The 25,838-nt window shown below is 39.7% G+C and overlaps 1 protein-coding gene across 1 annotated transcript in view; it reads right to left on the minus strand.

Moving 5' to 3' along the window:
* Nucleotides 1–20,847, minus strand: part of MYOM3 (myomesin 3) — a 53,245-nt gene extending 32,398 nt beyond the window's left edge. The window contains exons 1-8 of the mRNA XM_087970585.1: nt 20,688–20,847; nt 10,608–10,768; nt 10,073–10,147; nt 9,010–9,169; nt 6,529–6,686; nt 3,929–4,024; nt 3,089–3,177; nt 857–901 (exon numbers count right to left, since the gene is read on the minus strand). Of these exons, the coding sequence (XP_087826711.1) occupies nt 857–901; nt 3,089–3,177; nt 3,929–4,024; nt 6,529–6,686; nt 9,010–9,169; nt 10,073–10,147; nt 10,608–10,714 (730 nt within the window). The 5' untranslated portion in view covers nt 10,715–10,768; nt 20,688–20,847. The remainder of the gene's footprint in view (nt 1–856; nt 902–3,088; nt 3,178–3,928; nt 4,025–6,528; nt 6,687–9,009; nt 9,170–10,072; nt 10,148–10,607; nt 10,769–20,687) is intronic.
* Between the last annotated feature and the right edge of the window lie 4,991 nt (nt 20,848–25,838).

A 25,838-nucleotide genomic window follows, 5' to 3' on the forward strand; every position in this document is an offset into this window, starting at 1 on the left:
AGTTGCAATGGTTGCTCCCTTGTGATCGCTTGATTGCATTTTTGGCACTGGGCTACTGGCCTACATTTATGGCTGTACAAGAGAACACAACTTCCCACATCTCCTTGATTTTTGGCATTTTTGGCCAGTTTCTGGCAAAAAAAACTCCCATTGAGTATAATGGGTTCATTTAATGACTTTGCTTAATGCTTACTGCAAAAAAGGCGGTAAAATAAGGCCCACTTAACAACTGCTATGACTAACTACAATTCCAGACTCCGTTATGATTGTAAGTTGAAGACTTACAAGTCTAAGATTTCCCTGGAGGAGGATTTCCCTTTTTCTTCTATTCCATGAAGATTCCAAGCTGCACAGAAGCCCTTCCCCCTTTTGTATGTAACAATGCTGCATCCATGTAGAAAAAGGGTTGAGCTTTGATCACAACTCCAGACCCTCCATCTGGCAGATTTTGGCACCTCCTACTGATGCTCCTACAGGCTGCAGTCTGTACAACATCCTTAATCAGGTCAAGCAAATATCTAACAGCTGCAATCACACAGCGCAGTCAGACTGGTTATTTTTAATCTTAGTTGTTTTGAAATTAAATCACTACATAAGCTCCGCCTGCTTAGTTAGTCCATGTTTTCACATACTGTACAAATCCTTATTAAGGGGTTAATTCAGTAACCATGTTAAGTGTGTTGCAGGAACAAATTTTATTTTTGTTATCGTTGCAATCCAAGTCTTGCTTTCTTTTCACCTCTGGTTCATTCTGAAGCCATCTTTAAAATGGACCAACCAAAGAATCGCACTATGTATATGCATGGTCTGCTAAATCCAAGACTACCATTATAAAGGATCGTAAACTTCTACTCACGTTTATAGATTTCTGAGTCAAATCCAGATTCCATCCCATAATATTCTACAAGAGGTTAGAGAGGAGTTGATGGGGGAATGGGAAAGGAAGAGAGGGAGAAATACAGGCATTGATAAAAGTGCACTTCACCATTTCATTTGCAAATAATAATGTACAGTTGGTCGCTGAAAACTTTGACCTAAATGATTCGTATGGATGAAGTCAAGTCAAGGCCAACTTTTTAAGGTTGGACTCACACATCTGACTGACTGACAGAAGGCCAGTTCAGTGTCCATGTCTTAAGGAAAGGAACACACACATTGCCCGCGATCTACCCCAGCCCACCGTAGCCTCTGCCCATTTCTTCTTGCTCTGCATCCAAAATAGCATTTCCTGACTTCTACTGGCACAAATGTGGCTGTGTGTGGCTTGCAGGGCTTCATTATATGATAGGCAAATGCCTCTGCTCTGATTGGACACTGGGTGCTGTGGCAGGGAAGGCTCTCGCCTCTCACCATGGGTCCTGTTCTTTATGCCTGCTGTCATCCAGGATTGCCGAACTGTTGAAATGTTGGATCGTTGTTTTTTTTACACGGACCCACAGATACACAAGATCACCAGTATAAAGACAGGCTTTTAAAAAAAATTATGATGATTACAGATACACTGGTGAAATAGTGAAAGTCCAGTTTTAAGAAATATATGGATGGAACACAAAACATGGACTTTCTTTTCTGAGTAGGGGAAATTGGCGCAACCTTCAAACTTTCCTATTCTAGGAGAGCCCTGCACACCAGAACAACTAGACACAAGAACAGTTTTTCCCCAAACACCATCACTCTGCTAAACAAACAATTCCCTCAACACTGTCCAACTATTTACTAAGGTTGCACTACTATTACTATTAATCCTCCTTCCTTTCACCCATCCTCTCCTACTTGTGACTGTATGACCGTAACTTTGTCACTTGTATCCTTACGATTTATATTGACTGTTTCCTAGTATGATTTGATTGCTTACTGTACCCTATGACTATTGTACCTGATGATTCTTGACTCTTGACGAATGTATCTTTTCTTTTATGTACACTGAGAGCATTTGCACCAAGACAAATCCCTTGTGTGTCCAATCACACTTGGCCAATAAAGAAGTCTGTTCTATTCTATTCTATTCTATTCTATTCTATTCTATTCTATTCTATTCTATTCTATTCTATTCTATTCTATTCCATTCCATTCCACTCCACCCCACTCCATTCCATATTTCTATTCTATTCTATTCTATTCTATTCTATTCTATTCTATTCTATTCTATTCTATTCTATTCTATTCTATCCCATTCCATTCCATTCCAATGGGGGAACTAGCTTTTCCTTTTCCTTCTTCTCTTCTCTTGTTTTCCTTTCCGTTTCCCTTTCCTTTTCCTCCTCCTCCTCCTTCACTTCCATTCATTTTTGCTCTTCCCTTCCCTTCTCTGCCCCACCCTGCCCTCCACTCCACTCCCCTCTCCTTTTTTTCGCTTTCTTGTTTTACAGTCCAAGAAGAATGCACCTCAAAAAAGAAAAAAAAAGTGTTTCTGCTTTCTTTCCTAGTAGAGATTAGAAAGGTAAAAAAGCAGGGAGATCCACCATATGTTGACTGTTTCAAGTTTCCTCCAGACAGAACTCCAGGCCTCCCCCATAGCAAAGGCGGCTAGTGGTTTGAAAGGGATTTCTGAAACTGGTTTCATTCCCAGGCAGATTACTCACAGGAGCCAAGTAGGTTCAAGTTGCAATGCACACATTGAAATCAGGAGAGGTGAGTCTCCAAACAGCTAAGAATGCCAAACTTGATGGAAACCCAATTCTAGCCTCCATCAAGCTTCTTTTTTTTTGTTTTACTTTAGACAAAAATGGATTGAGAACTCTACCTAGGTCCTAGCCTGAAGAAACACCCTTGGCATAAAACTGTTGGAAAACTGCAAAGGAGGCCCAAATTGGCAATCGCCTTCCAACCAGGTGTTTTCCAGCTGTTGGGCTACCCTCCCGCCGATCAACGTCTAGCTAGGGGAGTGCTGGGAATCCTTTTCTAACATGCCTGGAGGAGAGAAAAAATTGGCAATGTTTGGATTAATGAGTGAGTAATGGGAATTAGTCAGAAAACACGCATCGCTTGTATTGCAACAGTACATCTGAGGAAGAAATAAGTTTCATGCAGAGAACATTTGACTTTGCAAGGATGTTTTTGCACTTGTCAACGTCAAGTCGAGACTTACTCCTGACAAATACAGTTGCAAATGAGTTGGCCTCTCCATAAGAGTTCTTCACTTCCACGCTGTATTCGGCGGAATCATCCAAAGAGCATCTGAAAATAAAAGCAAACAATAGATGCTCCAGTTGTTCCATATTTGACCAAAGGCAGTGTTTCCCCAGCCAAAGTGTGCTGGCTGGGGAATTCTGGGAGTTGAAGTCCATTCATCTTAAACTTGCTAAAGTTGGGAAATGCTGGCCCATATGTTAAAGCAAATGATGTGGTGACTTTTTATCTCCTTCTATCTCAACTTCATTACATGATTTGTGGATTTTGATTTCTCTTCACCTGTTTTCACATAACAATCTCTTAACTCATAGAATTGATTTTTTTCAGATCACATGGTGACTGGCTGTAACTTGAATATACATATACCGGTCCAGTATCTGATTTTTAAAGATATAAATAATGCTGCACTTTAGTGGTTAGATGGCCTAGACATTGGTATTTGAATGTAGATCTTTCTTTCATTTATATTTTATTGTGTTTTACCAATGTTAATATATATTGCTAATTATGTATGATATGCCATACACTACATAATTTTTTTTCGTACATGAAACATCAATTAATCTAGATGGTTTGTGCACAAAAATTATCCAGGTTTAGAACTAACCAAGGTCAAAAGTAGTTAAACTTAGCAACTTGCAAAAGTGCAGTTGACTATTCATTAGTGAGCTTTGTTAATGTGGGATGTAATCACAACCTTTGTTTCCTGTTGCTTTCTTAACTTTGTGACTCCTGTTTTCTTCGTGCATTCTTACAATCATCCTAAAAATTAATCCTATTTAGATTCATCAGTTACCTCCTGATATCCAAGGTAAGCATTCCAAATTCATTCTTCATTTTATATTTCCCTGCTGGAGCAACACGAGGGTCAATTCGAACACCATTTTTAAACCTGGTCAAGTACAAAGAGAAGAAAAATGAAGAGTGTTCAGGATGTTTCTGGAAATGTTGAAAGTCCACCAAGATTGATCACATAGGGTTATTCACTTTGAATTGTAAGACAGTCAGAGTCACTGACTAAGAGGGACGACTATAGAAATTGAATGAATGAATGAATGAATGATCTAACGACACACATTGAAAACTATTTGAAAGAAGAGTTTTCGATTTCATTAAAGTAGTTAAACTTTTTTCAGGCTCTGCAGAGTGGTGCTGTTCCCACAGGAGTTCCACAGCATTTCTTTCAAATAATCTAGTGTCTTTCATATATGAAGAGTTTCCAAGCATGATGGGGTTTATAATCCAGCACATTTGGAAGGCACCAGCTGGAAAAAAGATGTATATCAGTCATAGTGAACTGAAAAGGTTATTAAAAATCAATACAGAACTCTTATTCAACTGTTTATGAGGTCCTAGTGCTCTCTGTTTTTCTTGCAGACATTTCATTACCAAACTAGGTAACATTGTCCATCATCATCATCAATTTATTTATAGTTTTGGCATTTGTGAAAAATCTTCCACTACCATTAAAAAAGAAAAAGACCAGCGGAAGGGGAATGTGATGTTGTGAAGAAACCGTGTAGAAAGCAAGTGAAAAAAGTTTGGTTGTTTTACAAAAAGGGAAGTGCTTGTAAGAACAACCACAGAGAATAAGTTTTGAGCTAAATCAAAATTTAACCCCAGATTGGATGGTTTCTGAGCAACAGATGCATTCTTTAAAACACCCTTCTGGAATTTGGGCAATGCATTTAACGTTTTTCCAACTGTAAACTCTTTCACCTGCGGAGGAGGAAGCTATGTTAATTTCATTTGCAACATCACTTAAAAAAATCCAAGCAAGCAAGCAAACAAAACGGAGGTTCGGCTGGTATTAAATCCGTTCTTCCCATATCCTCAACAAGGCATAACATGTCCTACAATTATAGGGAATAAACGATATAGCCCAGGGGTGTCCAACCTTGGCAACTTGCCAGCATAGCTGGCTGAGGAATTCTGAGAGTTGAAGTCCACAAGTCTTAAAGTTGCCAAGGTTGGACACCCCTGATATAGCCCATACACATTGAAATGTTCCATTGGGAAAAAAAAATCCTCACTTGCATAAAACTTCTCGCTATTTTTCTGTGAACAGGATCAAATATTCAACCATGTCCACTTTTCTAAGCCCAAAGGGTACAATCCTGAAAAATCTGCAATCTGCAGGTGAGGTCAAGCGACTTTTTCAGAACATGAGAATAACATGAGTTGGAAGGGACTAGTTTTAGAGGGTTTTTTAAAATTTTAATTTGATTTGTCAATTGCTTACAAGATAATAGGTATAAGAGTAAACATAGTTATGAATACATGAAATGGATACCTATAAGAAAAATAAAAGAAACAATAGGACAGGGACAGTAGGCACGTTGGTGCACTTATGCATGCCCTCTTCTAATCCGACCTTCTAATCCAACCTTCTAATCCAACCCCCTGCTCAAGCAAGAGAAATGGCTATTCAATAAAGGAGAATATTTGTAGCTCAATTGAAACTATGGTTAAACCCGTCTCTATATTTTTACAACGTATAGACAGATTTAACCATAGTTTCCATTGGGAAAATGTGACCATCCTAGCCCAAGCCAAGTCCAATAGTGCCAGGGAATTTTTAGAAGCCTGGCAATCTGACAAATTAGCCATCAATAGACACATAGATATTAACAACATCTATAGTCTATACAAAAAGACAATTGACCAGAGCCAGAGGTCTCCAAACTTGGCAACTCTTAAGACGTGTGGACTTCAACTCTCAGAAATTTCCAGCCAGCTATGCTGGCTGGAGAATTCTATGAGTTGAAGTCCAAAACGTCTTAAAGTTGCCAAGTTTGGGGACCCCTGGACCACACCAAATGATAACAAAAAAAGACCCCAGAACCTCTCCACCAGTAATCAGCATTCAGACCTGCATAGATAAACTCCCGCTCAGACCAACAATCAGGTAAACAATACCCCAATCAAGAAACCTCCAAAGAAGCCAACAGCAAACAGCCTGACCAAAGAATTTCTAAGGCTGCTCCCACCAACATGGACAGGTAAGACACTAGAATATAAACTGACAGCAAACTGCACTCCTTACTAGCACTGATGATATTACCTAGTTTCATTGGGTAATGAAATGTTTGCAAGAAAGCAAGAAAGTTCAGAGAACACCAAGGACCCTACACTCCTCCTTCTCCTCTTCTCCTTCTCTGCCACTCGACAAACCCCATTCCCTTCTAGCGCTGATGATGTCCCCTAGTTTGGGTAATGAAATGTCTGCAAGAAAGCAAGAAAGCTCAGAGACCCCCAAGGACCCCTTTCAAATAGCTATTCAACCTCTTCTTAAAAATTTCCAGCAATGGAAGACCCATCTTTCAGAGGGACAATGAGTTCTTCTTTCATAGTTTCAGAGAGACGATGCCAACATTTTCTTCCTGATCCACTTACCAGGTGACCTTGGGCTGAGGGTTAGCCAGAACAGTGCATTCCAACGTGACGCTCATCCTCTCCCAGACTGTGTGAGCTCTCAGGGGGACCCAAAACATGGGTGCCCGGCAGGACAACAGCCCCATCACCTCCTTTTCCAGTAGCGCCTTCGCTTCAGCCTTGGACGAGAATGCAGATGGTTTTATAACTTTTTATCTTGCTGTTTCTATAAATACCTTCGCAGACATGGGACAGGGAACTATTGGCACTCTCTGGATGTTAATATTAAAATAACACTTCCCTTTAGATGAGTTAAATTGTCCAGGATGTCACCTGGACAGTTCGATTTATTTTTCATGTAACAATATGGAACTGATCTAACACTGCCATCTTTTAGGATTTTTAAAATTTTAATTCTTCAGTGCAGGTCCTAATCTGAGATTTCTTGGGTGTCTTTCATCTAAATAACAATTGTGTCCCACTGCTTAGTTTTTCACAGATCAGCCAGGTTAGTCTAGGTCTGTGATGGCGAACCTATGGCAGGTTCGCCATAGGTGGCATGCAGAGCCATTTGTGCTGGCATGCGAGCTGCAGGCAAGCTTACCTCACTGCGCATGCACGTGCCTCCCAGCTGATTTTCAGCTGGTTTGAGGCCTTTTTCAGCCTCCCAAAGGCTTGAGGAAGGCTTCTGCAGGCTTCTGCAGGCCGAAAACTAGCCCCGTTTTGTCACTTCCTGTTTTTCCAAAAATACTGGAAATGATGAAACGGGGCTAGTTTTCGGCCTGCAAAGCCTGCAGAAGCCTGCAGAAGCCTTCCTCAAGTCTTCGGGAGGCCGAAAAAGGCCTCAAACTGGCCGAAAATCAGCTGTGAAGTGCAGTGCAGGTAATGGGGCGGCTGGGTGAGGGTGGGGATTGCACGTGCATGCATTGGGGTCATGGGGTCATGCATTGGGGTCATGGGGTCATGCATTGCCTTCTGGGTGCTGGCATGGAAATGCCGCACAATTTTTGGCACAGGAGCCCAAAAAGGTTAGCCACCACTGGGCTAGGTACTACACTAACAATTGCCTAGAAATCTCTCTGTGATATTTGGACTGTTACCGTGGTACAAAGGCTGCCATCAAAACAAATAAACTTTCTTTCCCTGATGCAACTTTTCCAAAGAAAAGACAAATGAAGATTAGGATGCTATTGAACGTCACACGTCATTCAATGTCACATATCATGATAGCAGTCTTCTAATACTTGAAGGGCTGCCACAAGGAAGAGGGGACCAACTTATTTAACCAAAGCAACTGTAGTCAGGACAAGAAACAATGGATGGAGACTAATCAAGGAGAGAAGCAACCTAGACCTAAGCAGAAAATTCCAAGCAGTGAGAACAATTAACCGTTGGGACAAACTGTCTTCGGAAGTTGTGGGTGCCCTATCACTGGAGGCTTTTAAGAAGAGATTGGACAGCCATTTATCAGAAATCTAGTATAGGTCTCTTGCGAGAGCAGGGGGTTGGACTAGATAATCTCCAAGGTCTCTTCCAACTCTGATATGTCAACAGTGCTGGTTACATTAAAAAGGAACTTATGCTGGGTTTTTACACTTGCAAAGCTTCCTCTGGAGAAATGTAAAGAAGAACATCATGGTAATTATCCCAAAGGTGTTTTTTTTCCAAAAGGCAACTGGACTTTCTTGGGTTTTTTTCTTTGAAAACATTTTGCTTCTCATTCAACAATATCAAGAACCAAAGAAGCTTCTGTCATTAAATGAACAGTCATAAGTCAAGAACTACTGCACTCAAACAGTTTCATAGTTGGGGCCCTTGGTGGTCTCTGAGCTTGGCAGTTTTTTTGCAGATGTTGCATTATATAACTAGAAAACAATATCAGTGCACTGACAATGATACCTAGTTGGGTAATGAAACATCTGCAGGGAAAGCCACAAAGTTCAGAGTCCATCAAGGACTCACTCCACAGTTCAACCCTAACTACAAATATTCTCTTCTATTTGTTTTTTTTTAAGTCTTAAAAATACCTTTTAATAATAATGCATTCCTGTAACAATCTTGAGACAAACTCAATCTGTTAGTAGACGATTACAGCTCAGCTTCACACATTTACTTCTACACAAGATGGGTAAAGTTAGGGTTATACAAACAATTGCTTCAACTGAGTTTTTTTTAACAGGAAACTCTTTTGTGTTTTACTATGTCCAATAGATTGTACTTTTCTATCAATAAAAAAGAAAGAATGGTGCAACACTGAATAATTCATCCCAGAAACATCACCACTATTGAGCCCTCTTTGCTGCCCCAGAATAATACAGGAAAGAAAAAAAATGGTCCAGATGAAAAAATAAAAAGCTACAAGTTTAAAAAACTATTCCTCCCTCCTCTTCTATTTGTTACATAGTTCCTTGGACCCAAAAGCTAAATTATATTCTGCAGACTGTATTTTAAGGCTTAAAAGCCATCTCCTTCCAGGTGCCCTGCAAACCTCCCATTTTTTACCTTCCTCCGAAGGGCCATCCTGTCAGCCTTCACCCGCAAGAACCGGCAGTTTCTGATGACGTCCTTCTCTAGCTTTTCCATGTCATTCCCAAAGCGAATTCTCTTCTTTCCCCTCTCCTCCAGATCCAGTACAGTGGCCTCCCGTCTCATCCTGGTTTCCCTGAGGAAGGTAATCATGAATTGGAAAGTCCAGTTTTTCAGGTTCAGAAATAGACCTCATGCTAACCCTGAATCTCCTCTTTTGATTCCGTTTTATTCTGGCTCCAGAAAAAGGTGAATAATCAAATCTCACCCACACATATCTGTATTTTTATGAGGCATTTCTCTACTATTAATGTGTGGTTATTCACTTACTATAATTACACCGTATGACATATGGAGATAAACGAAATTGCTAATATGGAAATATACATGCTAGTATCATATATACATGTCAGGGAGTATCTGTACAAAAATACTAATAGACATCTTGTTAGATGTCTATTTGTTATTGTTTTATAAAATAAAGGTGTTTATGTTGTGGATATAGGCAGTCCTCAACTTACGATCAGAACTTGAGCCCAAGCTTTCTGTTGCTAAATGAGATAGCTGTTAAGTGAATTTTGCCCCATGCTATGACCTTTCTTGACACAGTTGTTAAGTGAATCAATAGAGTTGTTAAGTTAATAACACGGTTGTTAAATAAATCTGGCTTCCCCACTGACTTTGCTAGTCAGAAGGTCACAAAAATAGATCATGTGACCGTCACAAATACGTGCAGTTGCCAAGCAACCAAATTTTGATTAGGTGACTATGGGGATGCTGCAGTGATCCTAAGTATGAAAAGCAGCCATAAGTTGCTTTTTCCAGTGCTGTTGTAACTTTGAAAGTTCACTAAATGAATAGTTGTTTCTGCATAAAGTTTTTCTCTGGCTGTGGATGTGGCCTTCAGAGAAATCCATCAAAATATATAATTGACAGAAAGGGAAAAGAAGTCCATCGATGCAGAATACAATGTTAACTATATTTATCAAGCCAGCCTGGCGCAGAAAAAAAATTCCTTCCAGTAAATCATTGGACATACCAAGATACTTCAGTGGTCAGCGCAAGAGCAGATGCGATGGATCTATCCAGAGATGTAAAACTTTCTTCTTCTTCACTGTTCCAAGAAAGTTGAGATGGCAGACAAAAAAAAAAAAAGAAGAGAATATTTAGAAACATAAATATTTGGATGAAAGAACGGGGAATGATAAAAATGTTTCATAAATAAAATATTTTGTTTGGAGAGCTTGTGCGTAAATAATGGAGACTATTATTAAGATGTGCTAGATGCATTTACATAATATGTTGAGTTTGATTATGATTAAGTTTTGGTAGCTTCCTGTGCTATGGAAACTCTACCCACTGAATATATCTATTTTCAATGTATTGTATATTAAAGCCTAACCTGTCCAAATTAGCTGAATTTACATAATAGGTAAGCTTTCACAGAAACCAACCAAACAAGTTGAGCAGGTTGTGAAAACACAGCCACTAGATTTTAAATGGGTCATACAAGATATGTCTCAGAACCCTTTTCTCAACCTGTATTCTGTGACTTTCTTAATTCCTAGACTCACCTGGTCCTGAATTTGGACTTTCTTGTCTGTGAAGTCATTTGCAAATCACGGTGCCTCTCTGCCTTCTGTTCCTCTTCTCTGTGGTGGTAAAAGGTGTGGGTAGCCATGATGGAGACCAGAGGATTCCTGGCTGCCAGAAAACATCAAGAGTCCAGAGTCACCTTGTAGGGGACATAGATATTAAATAAATGAATAAATTGCTCAATAAAACTGAAAAAGAAGTGGAGAGGAGGAAGAAGAGAAGGAATCATTTTTTTTCTTTTTACAACCCTTTTATCAGAGTGGAGTTAGGGTGACTGATTGGAGCAAAGCATTTATTGGCTGGATGCCCTTCCTGATATCTATGTGGAGTTCGCAGCAGATATTTTCTCTTTGTGCCCTGATAGAGAAACATCTCTCATTGCCTAGGATAGAACAACAGATATTTCTCTATCAGGGCACAAAGAGAAAATATCTGCTGCAAACTCCACATAGATATCAGGAAGAGCATCTGGCCAGTAAATGCTCAGCTCCACCATTCATCCTGAGAATAGAAGGAACCTGTCAGCTGGTGTTCCATTCAAAATCCAAGAAAGAAATACTTAGACTCTTTTAATTAGAGAAAAGATAACTTTTACTGGAAATCAAGTGGTAGCAACAAAAGAATTCTGAATCTAAGAAAATGGGTGCATAAATCACATATATAAAGTAATGGCAATGTTCCCACCCCCAATAGTTCAAATGGTTCTTCCAATTAAAAGTTGTGAATATCATCATGTGGACATCTCCAGGTGGTGATGAGGCTTCTGTCCGTTGACCTTGGCATACTTTGATAAAGGTTTGCAGCTGCATAGAAGAGAAAGCTAAGCAAGGAATAGAAACCTAAGCAAGAATGTACTCCCCCCTCCTCATTTTATACAATACTAGATTGTAACACCTCCAGCTCACTTCCCATAATTTTCCCCCCTCCTCCCCCCGTTACTTATGACAGCCCAAAGATGCAAAGCAAAGGGAGAAAATCTTGAAGGCTGACAGAACCAAATAAAGTGCATTAAACTCTTCATAGGTTAACATGTACCTATGTACAGTACATTTCTTTCCAGCCTTCAAAAAAAGGAAACCCAGCTGAAAATTCCTCTAAGCATCAAGGCTCAACCCCTGCATTCTTTTGAAGCTTAAGAAAATAATTTTCATTTTCAATACCAAAGTCATTTCCTTGGTATTGTCACACATTTGAGCATGGAAAAAGTCTGTTTTCATTCACAAGAATATTATTTTTTTAGTTTTCTTCATCTCTGAACCCAAGATCCAAATCAGTACAATATTATTATTATTATTAATAATAATAAAAAATCTAGACTTGGGAAAGAAATGGTTAATGAGTGCTTATTTGTGGTCATGTCGATGTTTTAAAACTCTTAGAAGCCTGACTGGGAGGTGTACAAAAATGGGATTAGGTCAGTTGCTTTCTTAAAGATAGAAAGAGGGAGAGAAACAATGCAGTTCCACTTGGCCGAGGTCCATTTCGTGCTGTTGGCTGCCAAAGACAAGCTACAATACCATCCACTCCACCAGCCCTCCCCCCTGGGATCAGGCTCCATTTGGACACAGCTGAAATGCTTGGGGGATTCAATGCATGAGGCCTTCTAAAGCACATTCATCCACCCTGCCAAAGAATTTTAGGAACCAGCAGCTCACTATGGCTGGGGACAAATGCAGCATTCAGACATAGTGCAAAGTTAGGTGACCATCTCAGGTGGCAAATGCCAGGGCGGGGGAAGGGAAGGGCAGCTCCCTGACTTTTCTTCAAGAACTTCATCCTGGCTGCTGGAAGACAGCTGGGGAGGTCACATCACCTGCCCTGGCCTCCCAATTCAGCCTGGTGATTGAGAACTAGACAAGGAGGCTGTTCACACTGTACTATATTAGCATACTCCAAACCCTCACAACTGATTGGTCCGGACGGACAGCGACCTGATTGGTCGAAACCCCGGCCGTGATTGGAGCGCTAAGAATCTACCGCGATTGGCTGCACCGATCGCGGGAGATTCAAAGCGCTGCCATTGGCCGCAGAGCCGCGAGCCAGCCCTATATGAAGGGCTGCCGCGGCTTGTATTATTCAGACTATTCTTACCCTAAATAAAGAGCTGAACTCACTAAGATGGTCTCGCGTCTCCTTCGAACCGATCCACCCCAGATCTAACACACACCTCCCTTGGATTATCTGTAGAACCAAGGAGTAATTTCCTGACAGAACAATGAAACGACTTGCCTTCGGAAGTTGTGGGCGTTCCATCACTGGAGGTTTTTAAAGAAGAAATTGGACAGCCATTTGTCTGAAATGCTATAGGGCAGGGGTGTCAAACTCAAGGCCCGTGGGCTGGATGAGGTCCATGGGATACTTAGATCTGGCCCGTGGTGCCACCCTGGAAACAGCAAAGGACCAGCCAATGGTGTCTCTGTGAAGGCCTGGCAGAGGGCTGCAGGAGGTCATTGTGGCTGAAAATGGAGCCTCAATGAGTGATGTCGAGCTGGCTACACCCACCCTGGCTGTGCACACTCCCAGCCCCCCGTGGTCAAACATAACCCTAATGTAGCCCTCAATGAAGTTGAGTTTGACACCCCTGGTATAAGATTTCTTGCTGGAGCAGAGAGTTGAAGACTTCCAAAGTCCCTTCCAAAAGAACGAACTGAATATTATATGACATGGGAATCATTTTATCGATGGTTAGGGAAGAAATACGAAAGCTAGAAACAAAAGAAGACTAATGAAATACAGCCAATAAGTTAATAGAAGTCAATAAATTAAGGTGAGGATTATTATAACAATTAGACATATTATGTATATTAGTAATAAGCTAAGAGTAGAGAATTAATATTAATGTAAATGGTTATGGTTGGAAACTTTGATTGTTGATGCACAGGATATTTGTACCCAGATGACACATTGTTTAATGGATGATGGATTGTTTGTATTAAAAGTAAAATAAAAAATTTAAATAAATAAAAAACAAATAACAACAACAACAACAAAGTCCCTTCTAACTCTGTTATTCTGTTATTCTCTGCACCTCTCCAAAGGAGGAACAACTCACTGTTTGGGAAACCCTGCCCTATATGTTTTATTAAAAAGTATAATCTATAGGGCAGGATTTCCCAAACTATGAAGTGCACAGCAATGTTTAAATCCACCTTTTCCAAAGTTTCATTGTGCTGTTTTCATTGTTCGTTTACTCCATGTTCATTGTAGCATTTGGATTTTTATGGAGATGTCTGTACATTAAGATTACACTAAAGGGAGGTGTGAGGGCAAATATTTTAGGAACCTTTGATATGGGGAAGCCCACTCCTTTTAGCCTGTTGGCCTTTTGGCATCTACAATCTGGCAACAACAGATTGGAAAGAGACCAAAAAAAAACACACCCCAGCTGTTCAACAGACATCAGAAGTTGTTTTTTCTGAACTCTGCCATCCCTCTGCGTGGAAGCAGCATTCCGAGAAGCTGGCAGGAAGGGTAGAAAATTGGGGGTCCAAGAGGACTCTTTCATATGGAACATCTGGATGGGAATGGACAGGCATTGAGCCGTGGTTGGTGATGCTGTTGCATCTGTCTGAAGCAGAGCCAGATGCTGTCAGAGCAAGCAGGTAGGAATTGGGACTGAGGCTGGAGGTCCTCTGGACCACCCACGGCAGTCAGCATTCCTGTATCCCAGAAACAGCACAATCTTGGCTTTTACCTCAAGTAGCAAAATATTTTGGACCACTCCATGGGCAGCCAGATCTTCAGAAAGCCAGGAATAGAAATAGAAAAACATCTTGAAAACAGAGGTCTGGTTTGGTAGAAGGAAGGAGTCTTGTCAAATGTGTAAACCTTTTTTTAAATTTGAAAGCTCTCTTTTAATATCATTCTGTACATATGCGGATTTTTGCTGTATCCAACTGTCTCTTTTGTTCTGCAAATATTTGGTAAAAGATATGAATCAAGATTTAGGAACTTTAAAATGTTCTCTGAATCTTACCAATCTGATTCAGGTTCATATGTAAAAAAATCTTTGGCTTCAGAAGGGATGAGGAGTTTTGCTTCACTACCTGTCAAGAAACATTGGCCGGATGCACATATTATGCAAAGCCATCAAGCACTTTCTTTGGCTTCACCTTGGCATGTTGTGTGAATCCAGCTAATGCAGTAAATAAACCAGCATTTCTGGTTTAGCCAGAACCTGTAGACCGAATCAAAGATGACTTCCTTAAGAAAATGATGGCTTGATGCTACGCATGAACTGGATCATGGTGGAATTATTCTCTCTTTTTCCCTTTAATTGATTTGCTACATTTCAATAATGAAAGAGGTGGTATGAAAACAATAGGATAACTATGACAGACAATACAGTCTGGTCCCTGAACAATATTATGAGAAGAGGCAGGGCAAGAGAGAACATGATAATACTGATAATTTCAAAAAATTATTAAAAACCCTTCCCTGTATTTATATATTCCTTATATTTAAGGAGATCCTTGTTTCAAATTGGTTTTATGGCATGTTGCATACTGAACCTGAAAACATTTTTTTTAAAATTTTAATCAGAATGTATCAGGCTAAGACTTTTAATAAACTGTTTATGCTTGAGTACAACTGACAGGTTTTAAAATAGCCCATGTGTTACAGTGAAGAAACAAAAAATAAATAAATACTCAGGACACATGTCTCTATCACTCTTACATTGGTGAAGCTCAGGACAAGAAGACCAGCTTCAGGAATCCAGCAGACAAATGAACAACTGTTCTCTTAAATTCAAAATTCAAAGTGTTTTGACAGGTTGAGGAGGAACTAAGGAAAGAGAATTATTGCTAAGTGGACTGAGGAAGTCTGACTGGATGAAGCAATAAACATCTGTATCAAGGAAGCTTATCCAGACTAGGAGCATCGGGGACAGGTGGACACATGGACATCTCAGGAATGGGTTAGGTGACCACGCTGCCTTCTGCTTGGTGAAGATGGTTTGCCAATTTCAGTTAACATGGAATGGAACAACCATGATGTAGTTTGCACAACTGGAGACATATCACTCTTATTCTCAAGTCAGTTGTGCAAGTTGCCCAATGACTTCTAAGACTATCTCAAGGTATAGATGTATTGACCTCAGGATCAAAATGGCTTGGATGATCAGATTTTGTTGGTAAACCCTGACACACCCACTAAATCTGCAAACATGATCATATTGTGGTGCAACTAATGAATAATGGCTAAGTTTCAACTATCCAAGAAAGATGTTCTTGATGTGACTAGCCAGGTTGATGAGCTTTTTGCCTTTAGACCTACATCAGAATACATTTCCCCCCGCAGCTTAACATGTTTGCTTCTGACTGAAGTAGAAGATTTGATCGTATTGTTTTAATGCTTCATTGACTGCATGATGATTGCATTGTGGCAACGTGTTTCAAGACAATTAGATGAAGAGCAGTATGCAAATAAATATTATTAGTGATATTGCTGTTCTCATGATCTGCAAGAGGAAGACTGTAATGGATCACCTGAGAAGAATTTTTTCCTTTGCAAAATGCCATGAATGAGATGTCCTTGAACTTCCTGTTCTAAACTCCTTTACACTTCTTCCACAGCAAATCTTATCTGTGTCAGGTAGCCCGGATGTAGCTCAGTTAAGATCTTTTTGCCGCAAACGTGATGTAATTCCTTTTATGGGGCAAAACAGAAAAAGGAAAAGCAACAGGTTTGGCTTTGAATGAAGCCCCCCCCCCCCCTGTCTTTCTGCCTGCCCGAACTGGTGCTTGCCAATGCTGAGAAAAGATTCTACACAGGATACTTGGCAGGTACAAACACATATTTTGAACAGGTGGCTGATTTGAATGGGTGGTAGACAGATTCGCTGGGATTTTGCACTCACCGTTTGAACCAGAAAGGATGAAAAGAATTGTTTTCATTGCTCCTAAACTGGCATTGAAGGGGTGCCTGGAATGGTTTTGCTGGGGTTTCAAGAGAGGGGAGTCAAAAAGATGGCAGCTGTGTCTCGCCCTATTTTATGGGTGCTGTTCCTCTGATATAAATTGAAAAAGAGACCACGAGCACCCATCCCAAACTCAAACATCTCACAATTGAAAGGATTTGCAATGCAAAAACAAGCACGCTTCTTGATGATCTGCACAGCACTATTTCCCAGGATTTTTTTATGTTTGCAAATCATACTTTATATGCAGTATAAATAGGCATATATTTGGCAAATTCTTATCAAGGCAATGGTAGTAATTATATAATCAAAAATTTCTAATGACCAGTTACTGTAGAAATACTCTTGTCTCTCTCATATAAGATTAGTTCAATAAAGCTAAGCTAAACTATGGGGAAATTTAGGACAGCTAAGAGCTCTGTGGAATTCACCACCACAAGATGTAACAGTGACTACCAGCTTGGATGGCTTTACAGTAAAGGCAATTTATGGAGGAGAGGATTATCAATAGCTACTTTACACAATTCTGCCTCCTAAGAGGTGTACTCACAAAATAGGAGGAAGCCATATTCTGCTTATTGTCTTTTTTCAGATTTGGGGAAGTGAGAAATACAATATCCATTTATACTGGTAGTCCTTGACTTAAAACCACAATTGGAACTAAATTTCCTGTCTTAAGTCATTACAGTCATAAGGCACCTATATGACCGAACCTAATTTTACAACATTTATGCAGCAGTTGTTAAATGAATCACCATGGTCATTAAGAAAATGCTGCAGTCATAAGTTCAAATCCACTCTTTTAAATGGGTGTATTTTGCCAGAAACTGGCAAAAATCACTAGTCGTGTCTGTGGGAGGTTTCCACCAGTCCTAAATACAAGCTAGGTGCCAGGCATCCAAATGCAGTCACATGACTGATATAGATGTGTGTGTGTGTGTGTGTGTGTGTGTGTGTGTAGTGATATTTTTATGATGGCCAGAAATGCTTTGTGGGGTGTAAAACAGCTGTTCTGATGTGTCATAATTTCAAATGGCCGTTAAGTGATAATTATAAGTTGAGGAATACAGTTGCCTTTATCTGATCTTTATGGATTAAAATGAGAGGAGAAAATTACCCCTTAAATTGTATTCCAAGATCATAAGATGCCATTATGGATACTGCAGCGTTGTGCAAACGTACTTCTGTAATCCAAGCTGGGGTGACAATACTGGTGGAATGACACCCACCCACCTCAGGTCTCCTGTTTCCTGTTAATTCTGAAAAGTATCACAAGTTTAAGTTTATAGAGGAGTGAAAATAACCAACAGCCTTCTGACACAATACAAGAAAACAGGTTGATTTTTGCATGAATTCTGGCCCATAAAAACCTCTGCCAGAAGAGGACATTTGCTTGCCTCTGAGGTAGAACATGAGTTTTTATTTTGAGTTTTAGACTTAGATTCCATCAATATCTGTTCAAATGCTCTGCTGACATCCTCAGCAGCTCACAGGCTCAAAGGATCTGCTGTACTCTGCTTCACATTGCAAGATGATTTAGCTGTGAAAATGGAGTCCAAAGGCTGAGGACATTCTGTATGTTCCTCCAGGCTGGAGGAATTTGCTCATGGAGAAACTCATGGTCATCTACAAATCCTGAACTGCGATTCTATATCTCACAGCAAAAAGACTCTGCGAGCTGGAGAAAAGTTTCTTTAAAATTAAAACAGAAATTTAGTGACAACTCCTAACTCATATTCCTCTTAATCAAACTGAAACACTTTGATAAGACAGGTGGACAGTTTTATGTCTAGAAAGTTCCCTTTTGTAAAAAATAAAGCCATTTCTTCCTATTCCATTTTTCTAATCATTACGAAATTCTTTACGATCGTAGGAAGAATTAGTTGGTAATGAATGGAAGGGAACGGTTGGAAAAGAAGAATAGAATTAAATTTTCACCTAAACAATTAAAAGACTATGTGGGTCTTATAAGAGAGTACCACACATCGAAAAGAAGAGATTGCAGTCAAAAATAAATTTGCCATGGTTCAATCTCAGTAAATGTTTTTGATCTCTTTCTACCCCTCAACAAATAATATTATGATTATTAGACTTGGAGGGTAATGGTGATAAATGTGATATTTATAAGGTTTGATATTAACTAATTATACGACAAAACTGAACAGAGTGTTTAATTAAATAATGGAAATTGTTTAATAAGGATAAGCGAAGATTATGGTGAATAGATTTAGAGAATAATAATAATAATTAATGTATAAAGTTTGTTATTTGCATTTAAAAGAGATTGTAACCAGACAGTACACTGCCATTGTGGATATGGAAATTTTATATATAACAAAGGAAATTGAATAATAAAAAATAATTAAAAAACCACCAGTTTCCAGATGTTAGTTTCAGTCTTTGCAATTTATTGTACACATTTATCTCATGTTCATTGCATGTGATTATTTTTCAACACACATCATCCATCCTTCATAATGTAAATGCACTGAAAGGGAAAGAGTATGAAGCTTGCAACCAGATACACAAACGAACCTGAAGTAACAAACTTGAAATAGACAATGCTGACCAACTAAGACTTCTGTCTTAGAAAGGACTCCAAGTACTTGCAACCATCTCTGGCATCAGCAGTGGCATCTTAGCAATGTGGCTCTTAATCTCGTAGGTGCTATTACAGGTTAGTCCTCGGCTTACACCCACAATAGCCTCAAATTTCTATTGCTAAGTGAGACAGTTGCAGAGCGAGTTTTGCCCCATTTTACGACCTTTCTTGCCACAGTTGTTAAGCGAATCATTGCCGCTGTTAAGTTAGTAACATGGTTGTGAAGTGAATCTGGCTTCCCCATGGACTTCGCTTGTCAGAAGATCGCAAAAGGTGCAACCATCATACATGCCAGTTGCCAAGCACCTGAATGTTGATCACATGACCATGGGGATGCTGCAACGGTTGTAAGTGTGAAAAATGATAGCAGCCGCTTTTTTTCAATGCCACTGTAACTTTGAATGGCCACAAAGTAAGTCAAGGAGTTCCTCTCTGTGTCTGTATGCAGAGCTTCCTTATGGCCAGCAGTTTTTTTTCTCCAACAGCTCCATGCTGGACTCATCTTGAATATGTGCCAGACAGAATCAGACAAATGATTGAAGCAATGGACTCACTTTAACACTTTAACTTGGTTTTTTTATCATAAAATAATGAAACAGTCCTCAACTTACAGCCATTCATTCAGTGACCGTTTTGACATTACAATGACGCTGAAAATAGAGACTTATTCTTGGTGTGCACATTTATAATCCACACAACATTGACATGGTCCCATAATCAACACTGCGACCTTCCCAGACAGATTATGGCAAGCAAAGTCAATGCTGATTCACTTAACAACTGCTGTGATTCATTTAATAACTGCTGTGATTCACCTAACAGCTCTGGCAAAAGGGTTGTAAAATCAGATGTGATTTGTTTAACGACTGCCTTGCTTAGCAACATAATTCTGGTCCCAATTGTGGTTTGAAGTCGAGGACAAATAAACACTTCCCAGGTTTTGAGGTTGAAGTGCCAAGTTGTTGAAGCTCTACAAATCCTTGGCAGGATATTAGAATGGTATGAAGACAACCTTCAGTGTTAGAAAAATGAATGCTAAGAGTTTGTCCCATTAATATTCATCACGCTTGCATATGAGAATTAGAAATACCCTATCCTTGTTTATGGGAAACCAGAGTTTGCTGTTTCATCAGAAACTGTAAGCTATAGTTTGCATTTACCTAAAACAAAAAGTATTAGTCATGAATTAAGGTTAGATGTTGCCACGATTTGATATGGCGTGATGGAAATATCTCACTCTCAGCCAGGCTGCTTTTATTGATAAAGGAATGCAACCTACTGTAGACATAAATAATAAACAGAAGTAATTTTAAAAGGATAAGCTATTTTGGGACCTAATATAAAAGAATAGGTCCTTTGTTTTTAATTGGATTCCTCTTCATAGTAACTTAAAGTAGAAGAAAAGAACAGAACAAAACGTTCTTGTAAAATAAAAGGCTGGTGGGATAGGATTTATTTCATGCAAAATATAATTGAAGAATCTCAAACAACTTTTCAAAGCAAGTTACATATTTGAGAGGGGAGAATATTGCATACCTTAAGGATGAAAAATATTTCCCCAATGTTAAGGATCCCAGTGGAGTAGAGGAAAACCTGAGCAGGGCTGGTGAAGGTCTCAGTTCTAAAGAAGAATAGAAGTGATGTCCGTCCTTTGCTTGATGGCATTAAGCATGACTGTCTCCACAAGAATGTGTCTAAGGATAAACTGCCCACCCCTGCCGCCTTAAATATAGAATTATCTCATGTCACTTCAATGACAATGGAGCAAACCACCCAGGATTTATGATCTCTCTGCATTGAGAAATCTGGATTATTTTTCTGGCTCACGAGTATTCATATCCATTGTCAGGCCGGAGCTAGCAAGAATAGCTGTGTAGACTCGCTCATAATGTGGCTTTGAACAGATTCTGTTTGGTGCATAATAGATTTCTTGACTTCTTTTGAGGATTATTCACACGGAGCTGGTCTGTGAAACTGCTCCCTCTGCAATTCTCTCTGAAGAATTGGTAAGGTCTTTCTCCCGGAAAGTAGTTCTATTTATTTGTCAGTCTTGTTTTATTTTTGGAGATGGAGTTAAGGAGAAAGATTTACAATGAACAATCAAGGAACTTGATTTGCCTCTTCTGCTTGCTCCTTCCTTCCTTCCTTCCTTCCTTCCTTCCTTCCTTCCTTCCTTCCTTCCTTCCTTCCTTCCTTCCTTCCTTCCTTCCTTCCTTCCTTCCTTTCCTTTCCTTTCCTTTCCTTTCCTTTCCTTCCTTCCTTCCTTCCTTCCTTCCTTCCTTCCTTCCTTCCTTCCATCCATCCATCCATCCATCCATCCATCCATCCATCTTCCCTCCCTCCCTTCCCACCATTCATCTTTTCCTTCCTTCCTTCCTTCTAAAAAAGTCACACTTCCAAACAGTGGCGATGGACCAGAATTTCCGTTATTAAGAGAGATGATTGTTAAATGAGTTGCCCCCAATTTTACAACCTTTGTTGCTAAGTGAATCCAGTTTCCCCCATTGACTTTGCTTGCTGGAAGCCATCTTGGAATATCACAAATGGAGATCACATGACTCCAGGGTGCTGCAACTGTCATAAATAGAAGACAGTTGTCAAATGCCTGGATTTTGATCATGTGACCATAGAGGTGCTGCAACAGTCATAAGTTGTAAGTCATTCCCCCCAATAATGTTATAACTAATTTATTTATGGTGGTTGCAGTGTCCTGAGCTCATGTGAGTTCAACCTTCCCACTCAGCTTTCCAACATGCAAACTGCACTGATGCACTTAATCATCACAGCAAGAAAGATTGTAAAATTGGGCGCAACTCACATAACAACACCTTGCTTAGCAACATAAATTCTGTTCTCCGTTGTGGTTGTAAGTTGAGGACTACCTGTATACAACTGAAAGTATGGATAATTTACAAGATTACAAATAACTGATCAATTAAAAACCACAGTTTCTTGAAAATTATTCCGTTTGCTGAGATCTTCTGAGAACTGCCTTGAAATTTGATTTAATAAATGTGAATCCAAGAATTTTTTGTTGAGAAATAGTGGGTTTAAATACCTATTTCCCACCCCCTCACCCCCCCAAGAGTCACTTTGAGGTCAGTCAGTGTGTATTACCCACCTTGGATTGTTGAAACCTGGCTACTTCTGGTTTTTGTTCAAAGAACATGTCCATAGGCTAGGTTCATCTGCCTAAGATTGTGTAAAACACACGCATGCACACACACACCCACACACCTAAGCATACAATATTACTGGAGGATACAAGGCACACTTAACTTCAGCTAAACCAAAGTTCCGGCAACAGAATGAATGACAGCCCTGTTTCAGCCTAGTATGTTATACAATCCTAGCATCTCCGTGTTGCTGTGTTTAGTGTACTTATTAAATGCAATTATGCAATTACCTCAATTTGCTACACTGATTACTGACATTCAAGCAGGATAAAGCTCAAGCAGCCCTTGTGTGTATCAGAAACAAGCAAACTCTGACTCAGCACGTACTTTTCAGCAAGTGACAAACCAGAGGTATTGGTGGGGGAATTTCACTCCTTTTGATCCCTGAGTGGTCCCTGCTTGAAATTTGCTTTCCAAAACACAAACTGGAATAAACAACAGGCCCACAACCAGTTATTGCAAGAGGAACCCCTGATATACTGTATTGCTGGCATGGAATTCCTGGACATTTGCTCCAGAAAGCCTGCCCTGTAAATCTCTTGGCAGATGAAGAAGCACACTTTTTAAAAACCCCTTGTTCCAAGCAAAAAAAGGAAAAGGAGAGGGAAAAAAAAAGGAAAAGGCAGGTGGGCAGGCTACTGGTAATTTTCTGCACCTGCTAAATTGAAAGGGGGGAGGGGGAATGCTTGGCAGTCCCTCCTGCGGATCACTTTATTACTATTCAGAGAGAACCATAGTCCAATTCATCCTGCCACTCATTTTTTGGGGGAAATTATTTTGTTGCATGTACAATCCAGAACCTAGACTGTTAGCAAATTCATGGAGATTATCTCTTCTCTCTCTCCTAATCTCAAAGGATAAATCACATGTAAATTATTTAGCCCTTTTTAAAAACCTGTTGCTACTAGAAAGAGATGCTGTGGGGATCAGTGCAGTGGTGGGATTAAATTTTTTTTACTACCGGTTCTTTGGGTGTGGCTTGGTGGGCGTGGCAGGGGAAGGATACTGCAAAATCCCCATTCCCTCCCCACCCCACTAACCTGCTTTCCAGCTCCGTTCTCCTGTGCAGGGTAACCAAAGAAGACCCAGCCAATCAGCTGGGACTCAGGAGGCAGAGAATAGGTGGGGGCGGGGCCAGTCAGAGGCGGTATTTGCCGGTTCTCTGAACTACTCAAAATTTCCGCTACTGGTTCTCCAGAACTGGTCAGGACCGGCTGAATACCACCTCTGGCATCAGTGTCAGAGAAAGAAAAGGAAGGCTGTATTTAGGGCAGGGGAATTCTGGGAGTTGAAGTTCACGAGTCTTAAAGTTGCCAAGTTTGGAGACCTGTGCTCTAGGGCCCAGGCTTAACCAGGTCAAGTGTAAACCTAGTTTGCTGCTTTTAAACATGCTTTTTACCTGTTAGACCTGGTTATCCCTTACCCTGGCTAGTGTGTGTGTGTGTGTGTGTGTGTGTGTGATTCACTGTGTTGTATGCATCCTACTTGTTACAGCTGGCTTTATAGTTTAAACCATTTTTTTCAACCTTGCCCACTTTTTAAGATTTAAGTTGTTAAGTGAATCATTGCAGCTGTTAAGTTAAGCAACACTGTTGTTAAGTGAATTTGGCTTTCCCATTGTCTTTGCTTGTCAGAAAATGTGATCACATGACCCCGGGACAGTACCTATTGACCGTCATAAGTATGAGTCAGTTGCTAAGCATCTGAATTTTGATCATATGACTGTGGGGATGCTGCAACAGTTGTAAGTGTGAAAAATGATCTTATGTCACTTTTTCCAGTTTCGCTGTAAATTTGAACGGTCATTAAACGTTCAATCGAGATTCAGTAAGCCAAGGATTCTCTCTACACTGGTAAGAGGCTAGGGGGAGCTATTATTTTAATAGAAAGTAGCAGCACTGAGTAAACCAAGTTGCAATGTTTGCTGTCCTTAGCCCTGAAACTGGAGCAAAGTGCATTGATTTCACAAACTGTTGTAAGTATGTTCAGTGATAAACAATTTTTTTCTGCTGGGTGAGGTTCCATGATTTACAGAAACAATACCTCAAAGCAAAGAGAATATTTCCTTGTTTGATTAAAGCACAGACTTGTCAAATTCAGCACTTCTCATCATTTGAATGAGCAGTTTTATGATATGGTTTAGTTTCCTAATCTCCAAATTTATTGTATCATTAAAATATACATTCCAGGAAAGGTTGCCCCACTATTGAGTTTTCTGCAACTATTTTTTTCCATATTTGATTTTTCTTAGAAAAAAAGTAAAAGTAAAAAGTTAGACATCTTTTAACATGAATTTATTTTTTTGTCAAACCAATAGCTCATTTTCCCATTAAACAGTACCCAAGTTAGCTAACAATAATATGATATGAAGTAATGTAAAAACAGGGCAGGAAATAAAACCAAATCAATCCAATAATTAAAGATGAACTTTGGCTCAAATAAAAGCAACAGTTGAGAACATGGGCAGTTCAAGGTTGATGTTTGAGATCTTGATGTTCAATAAACTTTGCTTTTTTCTTGCAAACATTTAATTACCAAACCAGGTAACACTGTCAGCATTTTCATACCATGGAGTGGAGTGTGTGCTGGTTTTTTATGTATGATGGCTTGTCCTTACCTGTCCTGGTCAGGATTGAAGTGGCTGTTTCTGATGGACCTATTTGGCTTTGTTGTTTTATTATTTTATTGGAGCATTATTTCAGTTTGTTCCTGCCTGCTGTATTGATTCTAGTTTATCTAGAATATGGATTTGCCCAGGATGTTTGCTTTTTCTTTTGTTAGCTTTCTGAATAGACCTTGTAGACCTGGTTTATATGTTTGTAAAGGCAGATTTATTAGTACAATAGTCCTCGACTTACAAACACCCTTTAAAGTTACCATGGCACTGAAAAAATGGACTTATTTTGTTCATTACAGATAATCCTTGACTTACAGCCATTCACCAGTGACCATTCAACATTACAAAGCACTGAAAAAAGTGACATGACAATTTTTCACAATTATGACCGTTGCAGCATCCCCATAGTCACAATTGACATTCGGATGCTTGACAGCTGACTCACAGTTATGACGGTTGCAGTGTCTTGAGATCAGGTGATCCCTTTTGCGACCTTCTGACAAGCAAAATCAAAGGGGAAACCAGATTCACTTAATAACCATTTTACTAATTTAACAACTGCAAATTTGATAAGTAAAGTCGTAAAATGGGGCAAAACTCACTTAACAATTTTCTTGGTTAGCAATATAAATTTTGGGCTTAACTGTGGTGGTAAATTGAGGACTACCTACCTGTAATTTTATAGAAGTTGTGAAACACCTGCTTCAAGTAGCAATAACACTTAGACTTATATGCCGCTTCATAGTGCTTCCCAGCCCTCTCTAAGCGGTTTGCAGAGTCAGCCTCTTGCTCCCAACAATCTGGGTCCTCATTTTACTGACCTGAAGCGTGGAAAGCTGAGTCAACCTTGAGCCAGTGAGACCTGAACTGCGGTGATTAGCAGAAGTAGCCTTC

Source organism: Notechis scutatus, chromosome 8, assembly GCF_049901735.1.
Source record: "Notechis scutatus isolate UNSWTSFEM ecotype Mainland chromosome 8, rNotScu1.2, whole genome shotgun sequence".
Lineage (NCBI taxonomy): Eukaryota > Metazoa > Chordata > Lepidosauria > Squamata > Elapidae > Notechis > Notechis scutatus.